This window comes from Meles meles, chromosome 6 (genome assembly GCF_922984935.1).
Source record: "Meles meles chromosome 6, mMelMel3.1 paternal haplotype, whole genome shotgun sequence".
NCBI classification, from domain to species: Eukaryota; Metazoa; Chordata; class Mammalia; order Carnivora; family Mustelidae; genus Meles; species Meles meles.
The window spans coordinates 134,935,280-134,958,538 of NC_060071.1; the positions used below are offsets into that span (position 1 = coordinate 134,935,280).

A 23,259-nucleotide genomic window follows, 5' to 3' on the forward strand; every position below is an offset into this window, starting at 1 on the left:
CAGCGATGGGGTGGGCCTGTGCTCGGCTCTTCCTCTCTCCTTCCCGGCCAGGGGCTGGGCCCTTCCGTCATCCCGGCCCAGACACCGCCACTGTCAGGTGCCTTGCTCTTTGCACGGTGGTCCTGGAAGAAGGACCCAGTGGGAGCCGCATGGGCCACAGGCCCTGCTCAGGGGCTGGGCTCCCCCTTCCTGAGCCCCAAGCTGGCTGAGAGAGTCGGCTGGGGTCACAATAATGGGTTAAGAAATAATGGGTTATTTCACAATAATGGGTTAAGAAAAGGGTCAGAAGAGTTGGTCCTAAAGCACAGGGATCTGTGAGAGAAACATTCTCCAGGCCCCTGGCATTCTGGTCTCTTTCAAGGAGACCTGGATTTGCACCATGGCTCTTTAAATACATCCCCTGTGCTGCTCTGGGCAAGTCACTCAGCCATTCTGGATCCCAGGCTCTTCCTCCACAGAGGAATAGGAGCCCTACTATACTGTTTTTACTATAAAGTGATCATGCCCGGAGCTCCCAATCAAATGCTAACACAGCAGTTCCCTCCCCCTCCAGCACCCCTCCAAGCTGCTAAGTTCCAGCACACTCAGAATCTACTCTTGGGAGTCCAGTGACCACGTCACACTTTGCCTCCAATGTGGCCAGGGCCCCTGGCTCGCCCCCCTCCACACTCACACACATCTGGCACAGTAAGTCTGGGAGTACAGGATCCCAGCATCTCTGCTCCCTTGGGCATGCTGAATTAGGAGCAGCAGGAAGTGCTGGGCCTGGGTGACCCTTCCTGCGTTACCCTGCTGAGAGCTGGGGGGGACCCACTGGGAAGAGCAATTAAACAGAACAGAAAGCTTTCTGAAGAGTTACCAAGCTCTCAATTCAGTCTGTAGGGGTGGTGCCAGGCAGACAGAAACAGCGGCCTTTAGAGAACCAGGGCACATATGAGCTGGCAGGGGGAGGGGAGGCAGTGGGTGGGGAGAGTTGCTGCTCCTGGTGTGACTCAGGGCCTGCGGCTCCTCATCCCTCTTGGGCCATGAACCCCTTGGATACTCCCTGCCATGTGTGCCTTGGCATGAATTAGAAAAACTAGGTTCAGACCTCACCTACCCTTCAACCAGACACTCTTGATCAGTGAACAACCTGTACAACTGCACAGGTGGCCCACCAGCAGCTCAGCTGATGCACAAATTTTCTCAAGCTTTTAAACCTCACATCTACTGAAAGCTCCTCCACATATGACTCTGTGCTGCAGATTCACAAATGAACCAGAGCCAGGCCCTTGAGTGGGGCACCTGGGTGGCTCAGTGGGTTGGGGCCTCTGCCTTTGGCTCGGGTCGTGGTCCCGGGGTCCTGGGATCGGGCCCCGCGTCGGGCTCTCTGCTCCGCGGGGAGCCTGCTTCCTCCTCTCTCTCTGCCTGCCTCTCTGCCTAGTTGTGATTTCTCTTTGTCAAATAAATAAAATATTTAAAAAAAAAAAAAAGATAAAGGGACAACTCTCATAGAGAGGTAGGAAGGAGGGTTTAATTCTCAAGGCTGCCTCCTCCTTGGCAAGGCCATTTCCAAGGGTGTTTTTCTGCAGACCAGGGATTCAAAGAATGAAATGATCCCCCAGTGATGTGACAAGCCTTCTAGTCTATACTGCTGCACCGACCTAGCCGTCACCTTGTCTGTCTGTAGGCTTGGAGTTCACTTAGCACTGGCCCAGGAGCTGCGTGTCACTGAGTCACCAATGCCAGAGATCTGAGCCTGAAGCCATTTCCAGGTAACTGCCAGGGCAAAGACCTCCACCAGGACCCAGAGTTGGCTGAGGCCTGAGGAACCTGCGAGGAGAAGCCCAGGACGGCCCTACTACACCCTCTGATTCTGGGAGCCGCAGACTAGATGTTCAGAACTTCCCACTTTGCAGTGGTGTCCCCAGAAAGTGCAGCAGTCAGGACCATCTCAGCTCAAGCTGTTTCCAACGTGTGCACTGACTTGGGAAGGGTCTGGGATAGTCCCTCAGCTCCCAGAGCCGGGGGGACCCTAGCCTTTGTGGGTATGGCCGCAGTCCCCAGCATTTCCAGAGAGAGAAGCAGCCCCTCCCATGGTCTTAGGGACCCGCTGCACCCACCTGCAGAGCCCCTGTTCACCCTGAAGCCTGGCTCTTTTTGGCACCTGCTTCATCTCTCCCGGACCTCACCTGTGCCTGCTTCAACTGCTGGCGACTGCTGATGACCCTGTTCTTCACAGGGCCTGGGACCCAAACCTCTTCTGGCTGGAGGCTTGAGCAGACCTCTCCGTCAGGGCCTTTCCCCGTGGAAAGAAAATCAGTGTTTTCAGCTGCCTGCTTTAGCTCTGATGGTCAGATCCCATGGGTACGGGTCCAGCTGGGAAAAGCAATACCTTTAGCGCTCTAGGCACTGAGTTCCCATTCTGCTGCGAAGATTCTGAGTTTCGGTAGCCTTTGGATAGGGCTGTGCCTGGAACAGGGAGGAAGAAAGACTGCAGAGAGCCAAAATGTGCACCAGTCTCTGCTCTCAGCAGTTTATGTCGGTCACGTTTTCATCTGTACAGCAACCTAACAAGGGGATGGCTCCCTAGGCACAGAGACAAAGTCACTCCTCCGGGGGCCCAGAGCGGAGAGGTTGCACAGCTCACAGCTTGGCAGGGGTGTGGTAGTGGACCCAGAGCGGAGAGGTCGCACAGCTCACAGCTCGGCAGGGGTGTGGTAGTGGATGTTTACCTACAGGGACAGCTTTGCCTGTTTCCAAGATGTAGATCCTCCCCTCACCGCTGAGAGAGATCCCTGTGGCTGGGTGGACAGGGCGGGACTGTGAAGGCAGGGATCTCCACTGTGCAGGTACGTTAGATGAAAATTTGCTTCAAGAACATAAAGTGAAAAGTAGCGAAATATCAGGAAATAATGAGTTTTGAGTGCTTATTACCTTTGTCTTTACTACAATGTACTTCATCGCAAGTTGATATAATTTCGTTTTGAGTAATAGTTGTTTTTAACAATCGGCTCACGAAATTCCCATACATGCAAGGATTGCCTCGCCCAAGCCACTGGCTCTCCCAGGCCAGTTTGAGCTACTTCCCAACAGCCCCACTAGGGCCAGGATTCAGACTCAGTGTGCAACCAGAGTTTTTCTTCCTCACTATACGCAGTGCCCTGGAGAAGGGCATGGATGGCCATTTAGCCAGCCAGATCTGCCCCAGGGATCAACAAGCCACAGGCCCGCAGAACCAGACCCTGCCTGGCCACTTTTCCCCCAGCCTTCTACCTGCCCCTCATGCCCCAGAATGCCACTTCATCCACCTCCGATCTCCCCAGGTTAGCCCCACCGACAGGCATCAAGAACCTGCTCCGTACCACGTGGGGTTGCAGGTGCCAGGGATGCAGAGATGAGCTCGTGATCCAGTGGGGAAGGAGACACGTGCATTCAAATGCAACAGATTAGAGCCCAGTTGAGGACACGGGCCAGTGTGCAGCTGCAGGGAGAGAGAGGAACTCCCCCCAGGAGGGGTCAGGGCTGGCCCCATCAGAGGGGAGTACCTGAGCAGGGTTGAAAGGATGAACAGACGTTTGCCAGGCGGGCTGGGGGCTGGAGGGTAAGCAACAGGATGAACAGGAAAGAATAGACTGAGCTGTGCATTAAGGTAAAATCTGTCCATTGAGAGGGAGTGAACAGTGAGAGAACAGAACTGAAGTTATACTCCTTATCTTGGCTGGGGGTCCCTGCGTCAAGGGAGGGAGAGAGATCAGGAGGACACGGAGAGAGCAGGTTTGAGTGAGATGCTGGAACGCTCTTTTGCAGGGGCTGGTGTGCAGTCCCCCGGGAGCCCAAGTCAGACCCGAGGGGTCTGTCACGGAGTTTCAGACCTAGGGGTGGGAGAGCTAGTGGGGACAGAACAAGGGGAGGGCATGAGGGGAGAAAACACAGGTAGAGAACAGAGGATTTGGCAGCAAAATGCATTACATATGACACACTTAGATGTAGGTACACGGCCAGGGGGTAGGGGTGCAGTGAGACCATCAGGGGCCTCTGGATGGCAGCCATGGGCCCTTGGAGGACAATGTCAGGACCACAAGCTCCTTTCTCCAGCCTTTCCTTGTGCCAGGCTGAGGCGGAAGAAGGACTTAATCCCCTGGGGCAAATCTTCCATTTGCCTTTTTAGGAACCAGGCATGGGGGCCGATTTCCCCTTCTACCTCCACCCTAAATTTTGCCTATGTGTCCGGCCCAGATGGCTAAGAAAGGGTCTTCTCGAAGCTGGAGTTAGAAAGCTGAAATTCTAAACACAAAGAACAGTGGTGGGGAGTGCAGGCACACAGCCCAGGTTGCCCCTGAGCAAATCCCAGCTTTGCCAGTTGTGTGACCTGGGGCAAGTGACCTAACATCTCTGTTCCTCAGTTTCGCTACCGGTGACATGGGGATGGCACCAGGATCTCCATCCTGGGTTGGAGGATTGTTGCGAGGAAGCAGTAAGTGAATACATCAAATGTTCTTAGGACAAGGCCAGGCACGTAGTAAATGCTCAATAAACTGCAGTGACTGCTGCTATCACTGTATTACAATTGCTCACCTGTGACCTGACACTTTAGTTTGAGCTCCCTCATCTACCCCATAACTTCTCTTCTAGCAAACCCTGAAATGATCCCCAGGGAGTTAGGTGTCTTTGAGAAGAGAATTTAAATGTAAGTATCAGACTGTGAAAAGAGTGCTGGCCGGGTTGAGTCTGCACATCCAGCAGCCGGAGGGCTTTCCTCAGACAGACTGAATGAGGCATGAGCCTTTTCCAGCCGGTCTGGGGGTCAGGCAAGCCACGGAGGGTGGGAGTGTGCCGTGCAGGTGTGCGTGTGCACGTGTGCAGGTGTGCACGTGTGCGTGTATGTGTGCATGTGTTGGGAGGGGCATACCGCACTACGAGGCAGCCACAATGCTGAAGAGCACGGAGCGTGGCTCTGAAAGACGGTACCAGAACCGGAGTCAGGGGCTCCCTGCTCTGGGAGCCCCTGCAGGCTCACAGGCTGGGGCCCTCCACACTCCTTCCGGCGGCCCTGGGAAGCCTCTGTAGTGGGACTCTCACCCACGAGGTGCAGTGCCACTGAGGGCCTGTAGGGGGCTCTAGAACTCTTCCATTTCCCATACTCTGGGCTGCGAGGGTCCCGCCTAAAACAATGGTTCTGTTCACCCAGGCTCCGTAGCCCTGCTGCTCTGACAGGGAAAAGAAGCTGGGGTTCATTGGTCCCCCACTGGGGAGCCCCAGTGCATCCATGTTCCAAGTTGGCCCTTTTAAGTGCAACCCCTTGCCCTCCCTACTCCACCACCTGATGCTGATTTGGGTGGTTTCTCTCCCCACCCCCACAGCCTCCTAGGGGATGTCTCCAAAGGGTCAGCCTCCTGCCCTTGCTGGGAAGACAGGGAGAGACCGCAGCTCTTGGCGTCCTGGGTGCAGTAAGGGTAGCTTCCAGTTGCCAGGATCTCAGGTTCTAGCAGCCCAGCTGCTATCTGTCAGGGAAACACGCAAAGGCAGGTTTCCAAAAAGGCTCTGCTTACCCTGTTCCTCCCTGTAGCAAAATTCAGTAGCTCTGGGTGCTATGTTAGGAGACCTCATTCCGCTAATTCACTCACCTAATTGCAACTGTCTCAATATAGCCAGATGATGAAATCACTTGTACCCACTAAATTCTGAGGATTTGGCCAACTTAAAATTTTAATATGGGCAAAAAGTTAAAGACAGTCATTTAAAAAACAATTTGAAAAAACTAAACACATAATTGCTCTCTTGGGCTTTGTCAAAAGCAAAAAAAAAAAAAAAAAAAAAAAAAGACCGATTGAAAGAAAACACCCGTGGGTAGGGTAGGGTTGCCAGATTCAGCAAATACTCCATGAGCCATACTTAACACTAAAAAATTATTTGTTGTTTATCTAAAATCCAGATTTAACTGTGCATCCTGTATTTTATCAGGCAACTCTACCCACAGGTCAGAGGACACAGAGATGCATTCAGAGACTATTTCCTATTCATCAGCCCAGTCCCATATCATAATTCCTTCTCTAATCCCCTTGTGTTACATATGGACACCCAAGCCACACGATCGCATAAAAGAAAGTAATCAGTTCAAGCACCCCAGTCTCACTGCTGAGGAAGGGCTATCACTGTGAGGTTATGTCTAAGGAATGAAAAGTAACTTCCGAAAGATGACATCAAAAAATTAACAGGAATATGGAACATTTACTGTACAGCACCCCCCATGATCCCAACACTTGTGAATTACCTCTGTTTAATCTTCACAACAACCCAGGGAGGTAGATACAATTAATGGAAACTAAAAAGAGTATCTATAAGTCTAATTTCTGCAGTTCTTGCAAAGGCATGTAAATTTCTGGTCAATTACTTCCCAGGGAAAGGAAGGGGAGGGAAACCAAGAAGGACTCCATTGCATTAACAAACCGGCTTATTCATAATGCAATGCCAGCTCTATTGCTATCTGGTTATGGGCCACTTACACAGGAAACTGTCTTAATTTCAATGAATTACCAAGGGGTTGGGGTATGGGATTGTGGGGGAGAAGTGGGTGGGAAACCCATAATAGTCTTCAGCAAGTTGGCCTTACAACTGAGAGAGATGTGCTACACCTCAGGATAATAAATAGCTCATTTGCTGTGAAGAAAGGCACACTGAAGCGACTCTGAACATTCGGTGACAATGACACGCAGGTTCCAAATGTTCTCTGTAAGAAAAAACACCCTTTCTCCTAATCCTTCTTAAACTCAACAAGACTGATTGGTTTTTATTATTCATGAATTAATTTTTTACTCAGGGTCCAACAAGGGAATTGAAGCTATAACGTTTCTCACCGACTGAGGGGAAAAGGCAGTTCTTGACCTGAGTGGCACAGCCAGACTCTTGCTGGGATTCCTTGGGGGTAGGATGTTTTGTTTGTTAAATCAGTTAATAATCAATTAATAATCCAAAGCCCAGACCTTTGGGTCTGTTTGGTTTTGTTTTTGGAGAAAAAAAAAAATTGAGTAAGAATATTAAAGTAAAAAAAAAAAATGGAGCCAGCCGTGGGACCCTGGTTTATTAGGCATTCCCTATTATATTAGGCTGGTGTATTAGGCTGCCTCCTATTTCCAAGACACACATACCAAAAAAAAAAAAAAAAGGAACTAGAGAGGACATAACAAAGGCAGCGCCTATTTCAAAAGTAACGCACAGATGAGCAGAGTGTGCAGATGAGCGGGTCTGGGTCCGGGAGTCAGCACAAGGAGCCACAGGAGAGGTCACAGGCATCCAGCAGGTCAGCTCCCTGGTGCCCTCCCTCTAATCTCTGCCTCCAGAGGGCAGGTCGAGGTGCCTGGGAGCTGGGAACGACAGCCTCGGAGAAGCTGAATGGCCAGGAAGGCGATCAAGGGTGGCGAAGTTACTCTGCCTCTCTCCACACAGTTCTTTCTCCATTTATTCGCATGCGAATTCCTTCCTTGTCCTCTGTGTGCCGTGGGTCTAAAACCTCTCCTTTGGTCGCAGCCAGAAGAACAGAGCAAGGTGGGGGGACCGAGAGGCAGAGCATGGCACGGACCTCAGAAGCTCGGGGCCGTGGGGTCAGACCTGACACGGGCTCCCTTACAAGAAAATGTTTCTCCCTTCCTAGTTCAAAGGCAACTCACCCAGCATTTCCCAGGGGGGGCCCTGTGCCTGACATGGTCTTCCCCTCTACCTGTCTGCTCATATTTCAGAAACCAGGCGGTTTTAGCTCCTGGATGAACGTAGACATGTGAACCTGAAGCCTTTGCATATTTTTGTTTGCAGCAAAACATTTACGTTCTGGGGCAAGACACAGCAACCCTTACCCAGTTACTATGAGAAAACTGGTTATGGGAATTGCTTTGCGCTTTTGGGGAAGAAAAAGCTGCAAGCTGTTATTACCGTTGTCATAATTATTGCAACCATCGCATTATTGCTATTATTCCTGTAAAAGCAGTGTTCTTTCTGGCAAAGCTTGTTAGCTTGACTGCTTAGGTAGACAATGTCAACACACCCAAGAGACAGATGACAAAGACGGAGGGAAAAGGAAGGCATAAATACCGCACTCCGCATGTGTGCTGAGGGGATGTTGCACCATCAAAAGGGAATGTTTTCTGCTGATCGATTACGGAGGCAAAAACAAAAGCATACGCCAGCTCATTCACTCTGCATCACTGAGATCCCAAACTCAAGCTCAGTGTGCTAAGCAGTGAGATGACATGAGAGACAGAAAAAAATGGTTTTTAATAAAGTTTAGAGATTCCTGGGACCCTCACCCATAGCTCCAGTCCCCATCGCCTTGTTCCTCAGGCAACAGACACCACGAACCCAGTATCTTCCTGTAAACTGGAGGTCTTTGACCCTTCTTGCTGTCTCCCCAAAAACACGGGAGCAGGCAACGGACGGTGGCCAAATCAGAACAAGGTGGACACCAGGCATTCCGCTGTCGGATTTCCCTGACTAATCACATTCAGCACCTCAAAACGGCAGGACCGTGCCCGCACACTCCTGTGTGCACGTACGCATGGGTGCACACGCTCACACAGGTAGACAGACGCACAGACCCTACACTCCTTCCTCGGAAACGCATACAGTCACGGAGGGATAAAAGGACAAGGGTAACCTAGAGCAAGCTGGAATGAAAACAGGGAAAAATAAGTAAAGACAAAGGAAAAGGTTACAGTACGAACAGATCTCATCTAACGTTTTAGCTTTCGCATTCTCTGCCCTGCCCGACAGTGTTATACTGTATTTGTTCTTTGCCCTTCGGAAACCAAGAGCAGGTGAAAAGATCTGTGAGGCTCAAAACCCCTTTTCAGGTACCCTTTTAGAATGACAAACCCAGCGAAAATACCCAACACGTAAATCTAAGGAAATACAATAAAATGTTAAAAATTAAGAGGAAAACAAAAAAAATCATTTATGGACTCAAGCAACTTAAATAAAAGAGCCAAGTTCAAATAACACTTAGTGCAGAAAAGCTCGACTCTAATTGGGCACTTCACATTCGGGCGATTTTAAATGAAGAGGGTTTCAGTAAACACCGACAGCCAGGAGTATGGCGGACTGCGGCCGTCATTGGCATGAGAGGACCCTGATATAGTTTTAAATGAAAATTGATCACATTTGAGACCAGAAGATAAAAACAAAACCTTGTCGGAGTTTGTTTAACTGCCTTTTGACCTCTGGCTGAAATGACATTGAAAATAAAATAACATTATCCAGAAAACCATTCCCAGAAAAGGCTCAATCCCGGGGACGCTGAATGACAATATTGAATAGAATATTTTAAAGTCCTAAGAACAGAAGAGAGAGATTTGGAGGGGGAGGGGGAAGGAACTTCTCTAGGACTGAAACGTGTAGAGTTCAAAAGCAGAACAAAATGAGGATTTAGAAAGTTACGGCTCTATAACCTCTAGGAAAACTTTTGTTTGGGGCTCATTTTAACTCAAGCACATAAAACTCTGAATTTAGGACTTTTTTCACCTGGTCCAATTCCATACGGAAGTCCCATGGGCTGATGAACGGGTATGATTTCCCTCGATTTAGGAAAGCATTTGACTAAACTGTCCGTGGCTACATGCAGGAAGAGAAGAAGTTGGGAACCTAGAACACAACAGCCCAGATGCTTCTTTGTGGAGTGTGGCTGTCCCTTATTCCAGAGAAGGCGAGCACTGCCTCTTCCCCTTCTCCAGAGTCTGCCCATCCCACCCGGGGCCAGAAAACTGAAGAGAGGCTCTGAGGAAAGTGTGAACCCCTCCAGCGGCAGCCCTTGGGTCCTATGGCGTTCCTTTTCTCTCCATGGAAAAACCCCAAGGCTTGGCAGCCCCCGCTGGAATGTGGCCACAGCCTGACCTCAGCCCAGGCAAGGGGTACGGCAGGCAGCAGGGGCTGCGTTTCAAGGGCAGAGCCCCTTGCCCCGTTCCTCACCCCTTCCCAGGAAATTCCACCATAACACACTCTCCCACATGTACACACAGTGGGCGCTCCTCTAGGAACGGACGTAACCTTTGATATTTTGGGCTTCAGAGACATCTTCTACAGGAGGGGCATTAATAGCAACAGGAAGTCCCGAGACTCCCGTAAGCCACTGCTTATAAATAAAGATGCTGTTAGGATCCTTTCTATTCTAATCCTGAGCAGTACAGAGAAGCCCCTTGGATGGGCGGGCACCAAAAAGAAAAGGAAAAGGAAACAGAACAGAACAGGTCCATGTGGCTCCGTGTTTCCCTTCTTGTCTGGTTTTCTGCGGTCTCTGGTCAGATGGTTGGCTGGGGGTCTCCGGGCCAAAATCCCATGGGCCTAAATCCCATGCCCTTCCCTATAGTCTGCCTCCCCGCATGTTCTGAGTGGGCCTGGCTGTGGCTGCCCAGTCCTGTGGAATACACAGCAGAAATGGAGACCCAGCCGGCCTTCACTTCCCCGCTGTTCTTGGAGCTCCAGGGGTGCTCACTGAGAGTCATGACGGGTCCCCTCTGGAGCCCAGCTTTCTCCCACAAGGCCCCCAGAGCCACCGACCAGCATGAACCCAAAGTGTTCCGAGCACATCCTTCTAGCGTGGCCAGGAAAGTAGGGAGACAATGTTCCAGAGTGACCTTCCACACAGGGTCACACTTGTCACAAGAAGCGAGGACCACTTGCCCACTGGCCTGGGGAGGAAATAACCCCCCAACTACGGACCTCTCCCGGTCCTGCCCTGACATCCCCTCTAAGGAAGGGGTCGGGTTCTGCCACCAGTTACCCAAGATGCTCTGCTACTATCAGTGAAAGGTCAGTGGCCTCGCCAGAAGCAGGGGACAGGCTGGCCAGGTGAGGGTTAATCTGCCCGGCCAGCCATCACAGGGGTCACCGTGATGTGCAGAGAAGTTGAGCATCCCAGTCCCCCAGAGCTGGTCTGCTAATTACATTTGCAATTATAAACACCACAGCCTCCCTGCACGGGGACAAGCCCACACCAACCGTGGGGCCACCGGGATGTAATCCTCCCACCCTACCAGGCCACCCCAGCCACGCCAGGAGACACCAGGACCAGCAGAAGCCAATGGGCTCCTCCCCTGAGGAATGGCCATGGATATGGCAGCTCCCTGGAGGTATGGGGCCACGGGGACCCGGGAAAGTCCAGGCCCAGTCTGGTGTCACCAGCACTTGCCACGCTAAAAAGACCTTTGATTATCCCTAGAAATCAGCAAATGACCTCAAGGGCAAACAGGCAGGATGGATGCTCAGATTTGTCTGGTCCCAGCCCAGTCCCAAGCTGCACCCTTGAGGGCTTCCTTGCGCGGTGTGCTGCCGCTCTACTCAAAGCCCCTTCATGGGCCCGCACACCCTCTAAGAATGACAGAGGCTGCGGAGGACATCCGAGCTTCAGTACTCAAGCCATGCGGGGGTCTCCCCCAGGAACATTCGGTCAAGAGCCCCCAGACCCCCAGACAGCTCCCCGCGGAGCCGTGAGTATTCTGACAGATCCTGTGCCCATGCCCTGCTCAAGCTAGAAGAGGGTTCAGGGGTCTCACTTGGCGGTGGGTGGGGGGGGGACAGACAGCGACCGACGACGATGGCCGGTCAGTGTGGGAAGGCATCAGCGTGGGTGTTCAGGTGTTCGGGGTTGGACATGTCTTTGAAGGAGCCGATTACGGTCTGAAGCATGCTATTCCTTTCCCTTAAATTCAAACCACGAATAATTTCAGTCATGTTGAGGAAGCCACTTCAGGCAGGCATCTGGGAAAGCAAGTTCTACAGAAGGGCACTGCAGGACTGCGTCAGAAGCATCCTGGGTGTCTTGTGTAACTGCTTGACTGTCTTCCGAATTCTCTCTCCTGAGTCGGCTGGTTCGCACAGCTGCTAATTCCACGGCCCACCCCAGCGCACAGGCGTCCTGTCTCTCCCTCACACACTTGGCCTGCTAGACTCCCGCAGATCTCCCCGGTGCCAAGCGCTCCAAAGAAGCAAGGCATTTTGCAGAAGACCAAAGAAGGAGACAAACTTTCTCCGTGAGTTTAGATGACCTTTTTTTTTTTTTTTTAATTTAGACAAATATCCAGTTATCAGGAACACGAATCAAACATGCTGGACAAAGTTACAGGGGCCCCCTGAAGGAGAAAGCCGGAGGCATCCTGAGAAGGCCGGAAGCATCCTGAGAAGGCAGGGTTGGGGCCACAAAATATCACGGCCACCTCCCTGGCAGCACTTTCCCCCAAAGTCTCCTCTGTCTCTTCTCTCTCAGACTAAATGAAATATTTATTGATTACTCCACATCAATAGAATGAAAAGATTCCTGTTTTGTGGGCCAGGTTGTTTCTTCATAGATAGATAGATGGATTCTTTTAAGAAATATCTTTTCATAGTTCCTAATTATTGGTAAAATAGAGGATTGTTTCTAAAATGGAGTTGGGGAAATAATAAGCTCCAAGAGGAAATTTCCAGTTGATGTCAGGATCTCACTGAGCTGGAAAGGGCCTTCCCTGGGACTGCGGCCCTCCACACTGACCTGTTTCCTCCTCGCTCACTGCCTTGGGGCCCAAGTCCAGCCTCCCATCACCCCATCCTCTACCACGGCAGCCCACACTTCCAGAAGGGTGGCAGGCACATAAAGGTTTATTTCCTAGAGCCCCTCCCTTGGAAAACCAAGACTAATGTCCTCATTCTGATTTATTTTTAAATGTACCATTAAAAATTAATTTCCCCTTTGTTTTTCTCTGGGTCACTGATTCTGAATTACCATGTGGCATTTCTTCCTACGTGTGAACCCACATATTTTAGCTTCAGGACACTTTGTTCTTTGTTTCTTTAACAACAGCAAATTGGTCATCGGAGGGTAGGTGAGGCAGCCCCCCCTCCCCTCCCCACTCCCCCTTGGTTGAGGGTCGCCAGCCTATCGGGTCAGGGACACATTTGTACACAGGCAAGCAGGCCAGCACACTCGCTCCTACCCCGGCTGATTACATATGTACATAAAATATTGATTAGAAATGGTAATGGAGTCACCTACAGGATTGGCTACAGGAAAATGAAAATGAAGGAGAGGAAGGTATGAAGGTAGGATGTATCTGTGTGTGTGTGTGTGTGTGTGTGTGTGTGTGTTAATTTCTCACCTGGGAAAGTGAGGATAACCCAAAGCATTAAAAAAATGCTCTCTGCAGGTTAGCAAGTGAGAGGAGGGCTGGAGAGTTCTTTCTGGAGGAACTGTGGTCCCTGTGCCCTCGGGTTTGCTCAAGTAAGGGTGGATGGAAACTGTGTGTACAAAGCACACAAGCCCACTCACGTATACTTTCCCGGAGAAACATTAGCACCGGGGTAATGGATGGAGTCATCCTACTGTCCTTCCAACACGCCAAAGAATGCAGTCCCCCCCTCCGCCCGTTTTTCACTTTCCTACCAATGGCTCTAAAGCTACTTGTCATGAAGCCCAGGGTGTGTGGGGGTGGTTCAGGTCAGAAAGATGCCTCCCCCACACTCCAGCCTCTGACCTCCACCAGCTTGTCCTTGGAAATTCCGAGCCCCTGCACCACAGCAGCAAACCCTCACCGGGGAGGCATGTGTCTCCACATGGGACCAGTGCCCCCAACACCAGGGGCTGCCTCCGCCCAGCAGGTCCTGCCTGAGCTTTGAGAAATGGCATCTCACAGGGATGTTTAGTTCCCCAGTGAGTTGGCAGGTGTATTTCTGGCCTTTCCTGCGACCCGCGGAGTGAGAAGTGAATTCTTTGCAAAGAAACCAGGGAGGCGAGAGAATCCAAACCACTGTCAGTCTTACTCCATAAATGATTTCCACTTCAGACCCATCCCAGACACCCAGGACCTCGACTCCCTCATTCCCCTCTCGCTGCTTCCCTGACATTCCCTCTTTGCCCATATTTCTCCTCAGTTTCAAACCAGGGTGGCCGGCCCCTCGTCACCTCGGTGGATTATCCCTCGTCACCTCGGTGGATTATCCCGCCGCTAAACCCTCCATCTCTCCTTGCTTTTCTGGCCAACATAATCAAAGGATGTACTTCCCCCATATGAATTTTCATATTTATTGGCTGTGACTTGAGCCAGGGACAAATACACAGATATTTCCAGCTCAGCTAAAGAAGTCACCTCTGGAGAGAGGGAGCCTAAATAATTTAAATATCCAATATTTGTCGTACTTGGTAATTTTATGTGAGGAGATGCCCCACAAGCATCAAACATTGTTCACAGTCCCACTCACCCACCCCGAGGCTTCTTTGGCGACTCCCACTCCGCTTTAGGACGGAGCATTTTAGGGCAGGACCCCCATCCCCACCCCCACCAGCCACATAAGCTGGGATCGGTGTAACCTTTAAAGAGAACGAAAAGACACTTTTCCAACTGATGGCAATCTGAATCCATTATAATTAAAGACTCCCCTTATCGTCCATCCCAACTCATCTCCTTCTTCCGACGCTCTGGCGGCACCTAAAGGACCCTCTTCCCGGGGAAATACTAAAACTAGAACCAAAAAGGTCAGCGTGGAGACGGGGCCGGTGTGGTCATCGCCAGGAGACGCTGCCGTGAAGTTGCCTCCGCTCTCACGCGTGGTCCACCGGGGTGGAGGCCGTCTGTGCAGCGAGGAGGGGTTTAAGCACACTTCCTGTTACCAGAGTATTTATTTCAGGGACGTCGCGGTTCCTTGGGGGGTGGGGTAAAAAAATGAAGGACGGTGGAGCCAGCACTGACTTTAGTAGTTTAGTTTGCTTCAGGGGGAAAAAAAGAGAGAGAGAGAGAGGAAGAAGAGCACGAAGTTAAGCAGGTCCGCGAGAACCCAGAGTTTCCATTCTACTGTTCTTTTACGCCTTCCGAGGGACCACTCTGTGCGCGCCCGCACGCAGACGCCGGGACACCGGCCCCGAGCGCTGCGGGACGCGGAGCGCCGGAGGGGAAACCGGGGCAGGTCACCGAGCAAGTGGGGCGTCGCGCGCGGAGGCCCCTTGGAGGAGGGAAACCACGGGTGGCCGGAGCAGGACCCCGGAGAACCCGGAGCTGGACACGCCGTTCGGGGGATCGGTTCTCCACTTTCCCACCCTGCGCGCCCCGCGCGCCGCCCAACCCCCGGACCCGCCGTGCCTGAGAGTCCGGTCCCGCAGCCCCGCCGCCGCCCACGCCGCTCGGACAACCCCAGGTTCCGGCTAGGCGAGCGCGAAGGTGCCCCGGGGCACGGAAATCACGCCCGTCAGTTCCGCCGCGCGCAGCCTCCCACAAAGCCGCGAACCAACTTTGCCTCCGCCGCAGCACCGGGCCGGCTGTCCCCACCCCAGGCGGGATGCGGGCTCCTCTCGCAGGGCATGCGGGACGCCCCGGGCCGCGTCGCCCGCACCGTTGGGGCGCCCCGCGCCCACCGCGCTCCGTGCGCGCCCTCGGGGCGCCCCGCCGGGACCGCGGGGCGAGACAGCTCTGGCCGCCTGCAGTTTCCGAACCCGCGCGGCACGTCCAATTTCGGCCCCTTGCCGGGATCATTTGCGGTCCCCAGTACGGAAAGAAATATTAAAGTCAAAGGGCCCCCGGGGAGGCTTTCTCGGACGGGACAGAACATCCTTGCGACATTCCCGCACCTGTTCTGAGCTAGCTCCTCCCTATTCCACAGAAACTCAAATATTTTCTCGCCGCGGGGGAAGATCAGAGCGAAAAGGTGAACAAGAAGACGCTGTTCTTACCTAAAAGTGAGGGTTTGTAAAAGGGGGTGCGGGAAAAGTTAGAGGAAGGTTTACACCCCCACCCCCAGAAGTCAACCCACAGAAGTGTGCGGTTTTCCCCTCCGACGTCCCCCAAGCGCCCCGGGGTTCCTGCCACTTCAAAAATGCCTAGGAGAACTGCGACACCCAGGACAGAGACAGCCGGACAGGCAGAAGGGCAGACAGACCGACCGACCGACCGACCGAGAAACAGAGCACCTACTGGTTGTGGTAGCCGAGGGGGTCCGGGATGCAGAGTTCTGACACGTCCATCAGTCCCGTTTTAGCATTCCCAGTTGGTAGAGAAAGGCGGCGGGGAAATCACGCGGAAGAGCGAGTGAAGGGCACAGGCGAGGTGCGAGTCCGGGCAGGGGCACAGGGAGCGGGAGAAGCAGAGTGGGAGCGAGCGCCGTGGCGGGGCGAGAGGGAGGCAGAGAGCCGTGCGCGCACAGCCCAGCGCTCCCACTCAGGCACGCACTCCAGCGGCCAGAGGGGATGGGGAGCCGTGGAGGAGGCTCGGGCACCAGAGACTTGGAGCCCACTAACCCTACTGTAGCTTTAAGGCCGGGAGACTGATGTATGGTTTGGCTCCTATTGGCTATCTCTCAGGGGCTGGACTTAAAGTGACAGAATCGAGCTGGGGTGGGGGGAGGGGGGTGAGCCTGAGAGACTTCAAAGGAATCAGACGCCCGGACGAGGTCCCCACCTCCTGAGGAGTAAGAGCACCGAGCTGTAGAGCCGAAAGGCCTGTCCTCTCGCCATTAAAGAAAAAAAAAAATGGCCCAACTGGCTAGTGGGACTGGGGGGTTGACAGATGTGCTGTTTACACACACACAACCCCCACCCGCCCCCCCTCAACACACACACTGGCATCCCATCCTGGGCGGGCAGGCCCAGGAAACTCACCTCTCTCTCTCAGCCTTTTAGAATGGGTCTGTTTTGCAAACTGAAATGAGTCCCAGTGCTCCACTCTCACACCCAGCGGAGGCCTGGGACTTAGAAATTCACAGCCTCAAGCCGGGCGCCCGGGGCACAAAAGTGCAAAGGGTCCCGTGGGCAGGTGAGGCACAGCCAGAGAGAGCGGGAGAGAAGCAGACTCCCTTCCCATCTCATCACCTGGGCCAGCTGGTTCTGAACTGCCCTCCTACATCTGGATACAGGGTGTGCATGTATGAAATGCTCTCTAGATGGATAAAATGATGCCCTTCATTGGCGACGCTCAGAAATGTGCCGAGGACACAGACCTGAGCAAATAAATCCCTGTCTGCTTAGGAAAATACAATTGTGGTTAAAACAACCAACTTCGAGGCCCACAGGTAGACACTTAAGCATGCACACCTGAATCCCCAGCTACGAGCACACCTGCGTCCCTGTCTGCTGCTCCCTCCAAGAACCGGGATATTATGGGCTGCTGCTGCACCAAAACAAGCTATAAGTTATGCCCCAATCCTTCTTCTGCGGCTTTTCATCTTTTGAGATGTGCCAGCCACAGAGATAATAATTTGATGGTTCCAATGAGTGTGGGGAGGGGATAGGTTCAGAATTATTTAAAAAGGGAGGGGGAAGCCCTTAGGAGACACCACCACCTTACTCTCCTGTAGTCTACAGAAGACAATGAGCAGTAGGGGGGAAGACATAATTTTATCATCAAAATAAGGTCTAAATGAAGTGTAACCGCAGGCAGTATTCAAGCACTTCAGGAATAAAAACAGGAAGGTTGGTGAGAAACCCCAGGAGGGGCTGGGGACCGGGCAGCAGGACCACGGATGATCCCTGACTTGGATGAATGTGAACGTGTGCTGGCTGGGAAACAGAGCTGTGATTTTTCATGTGTGCAGAAGTGGGGAACGCACGGGATTCTCCGGGCTCGGGGCTCAGGCAGGCATCTCACAGAGAGATGGATGAAGATGTCTGCTCTGGCAGCAAGAACCCCCAGCAGCCCCGGATTTTTTTTTTTTTTTTAATCATGTCGGTACTTGGTTGTATTAGAGGCAGAAACAGGATGTGGAGACTCTTTCCTTAACCATGGCCTCTACACAACCGCCCCCCCCACCACCACGCCCTGGGGCCAAGACCTCAGTGACAGATTTCTCCGTATCCTGTCCGTATCCTGTCCGGGACCCCTGAAATCCCTTCTCCAAAAGCCCAGCAGCCCCGGAGCACTTTGGAAAATGCACACCCAGTGTTCCCTTGTTCCAGGATGGTCTCACAGGACAGACCCCAGTGTGTCCCTCTGCACCCTCCCCAGCTCATGCCATAGTGCCCTCAGTCTTTGTACCTGCTGCCTAGAACGCCCCGCCTTCTGGAAGGCACCAGAACCTTCTGCTATTCAGGCTATGATGATATATGTATCAGTGTGAGTAATATCCTCCCCCCCCCACCCCCACATACACACTAGATTATAAGCCCTGTAAGGGCAGGGACTGTTTTTGTTTCCAGGAGAATCCCCAGTGCTTAATGGTGCCTGGTACAGAGCAGTTGGCTTGAGAGATAATTTGTTGAATGAATAGAAGCATGGCCATTTGGGGTGGGGTGATAGGGCCTGCTGAGGGACAGGCTGGCCACCCCAGAAGGGAGTAGGTGTTCTGAGGTCAGTGGCTCCTTGCTCTGGGTGGGTGCACCAGTTTTAACTGGAGACAGAACACACTTGATAGAATAAGAAAAGAAAGACAATTTCACAGCCCCAGGGCATTGGGTTCAAAGCCACTAGAGGCAAATGAGGGAAAAGAAGAGGTTTTGTGGGTTAAGAAGCTAGGCTGCTGCTCACACACAATCACTACCTGTCCAAGGCAGGAGGAGAAAGCGAACTGAGCAGCTCTCTCTGCGGACTAGCCAGATTGCCCTCCAGGGAGGGAATGAGGTCCTTGAGACCTGCTTCCTCCTGCTTGTCCAGCCTCCTCACAGACAGCCCTGGGGCAGAGTGCTTTCTCTTTCCTTCCCTGGCAAGACAGCCTGTAGACCCTGCCGGAGGGGAGAAGGGGGCTGGCCAGCAAGGGGACCCTGATGACCTGACTGAGCCTGGAGGGGTCAGGTTTCCTCTGGTTTTCCAGGCAAACTCTGAACAGGAGGTCCCCACACTGTTCATGGGACCTATCTTTCTCTGCTGTCTTCACCCAGGTCACAGGATGGGGATCCTTCCCAATGCCAGGGGTGGGTCCCAAGCCTCTAGCTCGAGAGGTGGTAGTGCCATCTGGAGTGCAGAAGGCTCCAGGATCTGCTCCTGACGCCTCCATGTGACGCCCCCACAAAGGTGGGGGGTGAGGGGTTGGCAGTGGGGGTGGGATGTGGGGCATAGAAGTAGAATGAGTGGGCGGGGCTCTTGGGTTCCTTCAACCTAACACTTGTAGGGCTCACCCAGAGCAGGTGCTATTTGTACCCCTCACCACCACCACCCAGCCCCAAGCTCTATGCCACCCACCCCGTCACTGTCTTGCTTCCCAGTATGGGCAGCCCCACATGGGCACATCAGCCAAAGGGGACTGGGACAAAGGCATTAGACGCAGTCCTTGTGGATGGTGTAAGGGGACAGCAGCTCATTTTGTTCTTGTGAACAAACTCCTTTAAATGGATCCTTATTACATTTACAGAACCTTACAGCTGGGAGGGGCTTGGAGAATGATTTAAAACCATCACTGGACTTTACAAATAAGTTATATAAGTTATAAGTTTCCCTGTGTGGAGAAGTGACCTACACAAGGTCACACGGTGAATAATGGGCAAAGCACACCATCTTCGGGGCCTACTTACTCAACTCCTAACTCTTAAACCTTTGTGCATGTGTCTCTTCACTTTCCCTCTTTATTCTTCCCCCAAGTTCAAGTTCTCTGCTAAAGAGTATGAAGCCAAACCAGAACAGTGCCACTGGCAACACCCTCCACAGACACTTCCACCTGGTGGGGGACCACACTGCTGTGTCCATCCCCTTCCCCACATGGTTTCCTGGGAGAAAAAGAGGCACGGATTGGTGGACACCCATTTCCTGACCTGCTGTCCATGAGAAATGCTCCAGCTGGCAGAGAAGAAGGAAAACATACCCAGACACAGACCGGAACGGTGGTCTGTTCCTCAAACCTGTGTTTCCCCAGCTACAAAAAAGTACCAAGTGTGTTGTGGATAGCTGGACACGGACTGACAGAGACCACCCACTCTTTTCCGTCCCAGTCTGGCTAAGGCCTTAACATGGGCTGTCCCAGTACCTGCACCCGGACCTCAAGGTCCACCCAAGTGGCCTTGCCATGATCTCCGCAGCTGACCCCCCGAAGCACTCCTTGCCATGGGCCTGGTGAAAATCTCCACCTTTAGCAGAACCCAGGCTTGGTGGGGACCTTCCCTCTCTTCCACCAGCCTCCCTGAACACCCGTCATTTCTACACACACAGAAAGCAGCAAGCAGCATCTCTCATCTCTCAGAGTCTTGAATCCCCTCCCTGTCCTGTGCTCCTCTGGGCCCACAAGTGGAGGCTTTCCCCCTCTTTTTGGCAGGCTCACTCAGCAGGAGCCGGGGGGAGCTCAGTGTGGGCCCCAGGGGGAGCAGAGGACCTGATGGCTTCATCAACAAGAATTTTTGGAGAGGGACACCGATTGTGGGGGGATGCCTCCCCTGTCGCTCACCCTCACGTTGCCCGAACCCACGTTTCTAGGCGAGATGATGCCTCGGGAAACACACAAGCGTGTAACCACTTCTTACCACCGGCACGGGAAGGAGAAGACGTCTCCGTGGAACTGTCTGAGTCACAGTCCAAGCCTGTGTCCGATCCTCCCCAGAGTAAGGGCTGGGGGAGGCGGGTCCAGGAAGCGTATCCATTGACCGTCCACGATGACGAAGGTGGGCCTGGCCTAGACCGTGAGCCTAACCTGTGCGTCTCTGCAGACAGTGTTGGTCAAGCCAGGGCTCCATGGACTCCCGGCCAGGGAAAATGTCCCCAGCCACACCCCTCTTTGAGCCCCCTCTCTTCTCACATGCTTGAATTTGGGATGTGGGGTTATATTCCTGAGTGGTGGTCAGCAGACTGTCGGCCCATTGGCTGGCGCATGTCCCAAGGATCATAATTAACTGATAACGCTAATACAATGTGAGTTTGTGCTCCCATAATAGTCTCCTGCTGACAGATAAATGCTGTGGAAATATGATGGCTTTTCCTGAAGCTGTAATGGCCCATTATTGGGGCAAGAAGGCTCATGTACATTAGCATTGCCGCCATGACACGGAAGATGAAGTATGAAGGAGATGTCTTGAGTGAATAAATGCTTGGGTCTCTTCCCATCACCGCCATCCATTGCATGATCAGAAATCCCGACTGGGGGTCTTGGAATAGCTTCCAGATATTTCGAAGCTCCTGTATTCATTTTTTTCCCCCCTGAGCCTCAAGATCCCATTCTCACCAACAGAGCTGAATAGTATATTAAAGTTCTCTGTCTACCAAAAAGATTCCTTCTTCCTGCGGTCCCGTGCAAGATGGTGACTGCAGCAAGCAGGCAAGTTGGGGAGATGAGAAAGGGGAGATAGGCGTCTCCAAAGAACCTAAGATCCTTTTCCCTCCTGATCGCCAGGAGAATAAGAACACATCAGGAATGTGATAGCTTTGTCCTCTGCCAAATTTCTGGGGGAAAAAATGAAGGAGGAGGAGGAAGAAGAGGAGGAGGAGGGGCGGGAGGGGGATGGAGAATATAGTTTGATAGTACCTGGGACCTAAGAGGCATTGAACAACTAGCTATTGATTGAGTGGATGATCTAATTAAATATTTTCCATTACAGTATATGTGGGGTTTTTTTTTCCTTATAACAAAGAACTTTGACCTTATATTCTGTGTCTGCTTCACACATTAATTTATCATCCAATTTCTCGTGACTTTTGCATCAATGTAAGTATAAAACGGAGTTGGTTTCGAACAGTAAAACACGCACTTTGTGTCCAGGGTCTCATCCCTGGGAAAAGGACACCTTCTGTGGTTGTTGATCATTTTAACTGCAGAAACCTCCTGGTCAACGCAGGCCACAGAAAGAATGAACAGTTTGCTTTGCAACCACGAATTATGCTTCCGTGTACATCTCTAGTCTCAAGAATAATTATCTTAGAGAAATCACAAGACACACGAAACTTTTGGAAAATTAGTCCAAAAGCACCACACACACGTCAAGGGTTATTATTAAGTGGGAACAAAGAAACATGTTGGCTAAGCTTGTCTCGGGCATTAACGACACCAAATTCAAAACTGGGAACATTCAAATGTGTTTTCATTTCCTAATGGCTCAATTAAGGTGGAGCTTCTGATTTCATTATTTTCTTCAGAATAAAATGCATTTTATTTTTGCTCTAATAAAATGCTCTATGGAGAGGAGGGAAACAGCAAATTCTTTTAGGTTTGAGAAAAAAAATCAAATGTACATGGTTTATAAACTGTAAAGTGCTCTCTCTCTATAAAGCATGATTGAGATGATAGCTTTTACCTGTCTTCTTATAGGAGAAAAGTGCAGCCCGACCACTACCTTCACAAATGTATATTGTAATGAAACCAGTCCCATTGGTGAACTCCCCGCGGCTCTGAACAGCGTAATTACGAACGGGTCAGTGCCAATTCCAGATCAAGGTTCACGCTTTGTAGCAGAACCAGGTCTGACGCCTTTATTTTTCATGACAGTCGGGAATGCGAAGATTCGGTAGAGTCCCTGACTTAGGAGGGTTTGCCTCCCCGAGAAGGACAAGACAAGGCAAGAAGGGAAACCGCAGAAGAACCAGATAGAGTTTACAGGGGTGGGCAAAAGGCAGTCAACGATACAAGATTTAATATGGGTAAACACCAGTAACACACTTGTCAGCAGTGACCCTAGAGTGAGCCGGCCCGTAGGAGAGCTGGCGGGAGGGCAGCGATGCAGAGAGACATCTGGGGTCAGAACAGATAGCACATTAAGCATGGGCCTCCAGCTCAATGGCATGACAAACACTGCTTTGGGGTAATTCTACAAAACCCAGCCGAGCAAGGAGCAGCAATAATTCCTCTTTACTCTCCCTTACTAAAAGCAGAGATGGAATTTTATGCCCAGCCCTGAGGGACTTGCTTCGAAGGCACACTGGAAAGGTGATATGGAAAGGACTTGGAGAGGGCTGAAGAAGGTTTGAAAGGCCTCCTGCGGGTAGCTGAGCCCCACAAGGAGAGGGACAACCTCAGGATGAGGAGGGATGGTCTGTCTCTGTGTGTAGGACAAAGGCTTGGGTCCAAGTACCATGTCTCTCTCTCTCTCTCACACACACACTCTCTCTCTTTGTAGGGCTGTCTCCATTCCTTCTGACCACCTCCCTGTCTCTCTCTTGGTCAGTAACCCACTCAGGCCACACCCTCGCTCCCAGCTCCTAAGACCTGTTTCACTAAGCTGTCACATCATGCACCCCAAAAGTGTAGGAGGGGAGCTCTCTGAATTCCTTCCCTTTTTTGCCCTCAGGGTGCTGTTTCACGGTCATTTCTTTGTACAGACCTTCCAGAAAAGACACACACGTGCCAAGCAACCCGCTCAGGCTCCTGCAGGCTGGGTAGGGAACGGCAGGCAGCGAAGCAGCACCTCGTGACACACTGCTCGGCATTTGGCCCCAC

The 23,259-nt window shown here is 52.0% G+C and overlaps 1 protein-coding gene across 2 annotated transcripts in view; it reads right to left on the bottom strand.

Annotated features, from left to right (window-relative positions):
* Positions 1-23,259, bottom strand: part of ESRRB (estrogen related receptor beta) — a 226,797-nt gene that overhangs the window by 91,509 nt on the left and 112,029 nt on the right. Inside the window, exon 1 of one of the 2 annotated variants that reach the window (XM_046010422.1) lies at positions 15,897-16,092. The exons of the other annotated variant lie outside the window; for it this stretch is intronic. Within the exon in view, the coding sequence (XP_045866378.1) occupies positions 15,897-15,946 (50 nt within the window). The 5' untranslated portion in view covers positions 15,947-16,092. Of the gene's footprint in view, positions 1-15,896; positions 16,093-23,259 lie in introns of those variants that run through there. 2 annotated transcript variants of the gene reach the window in all.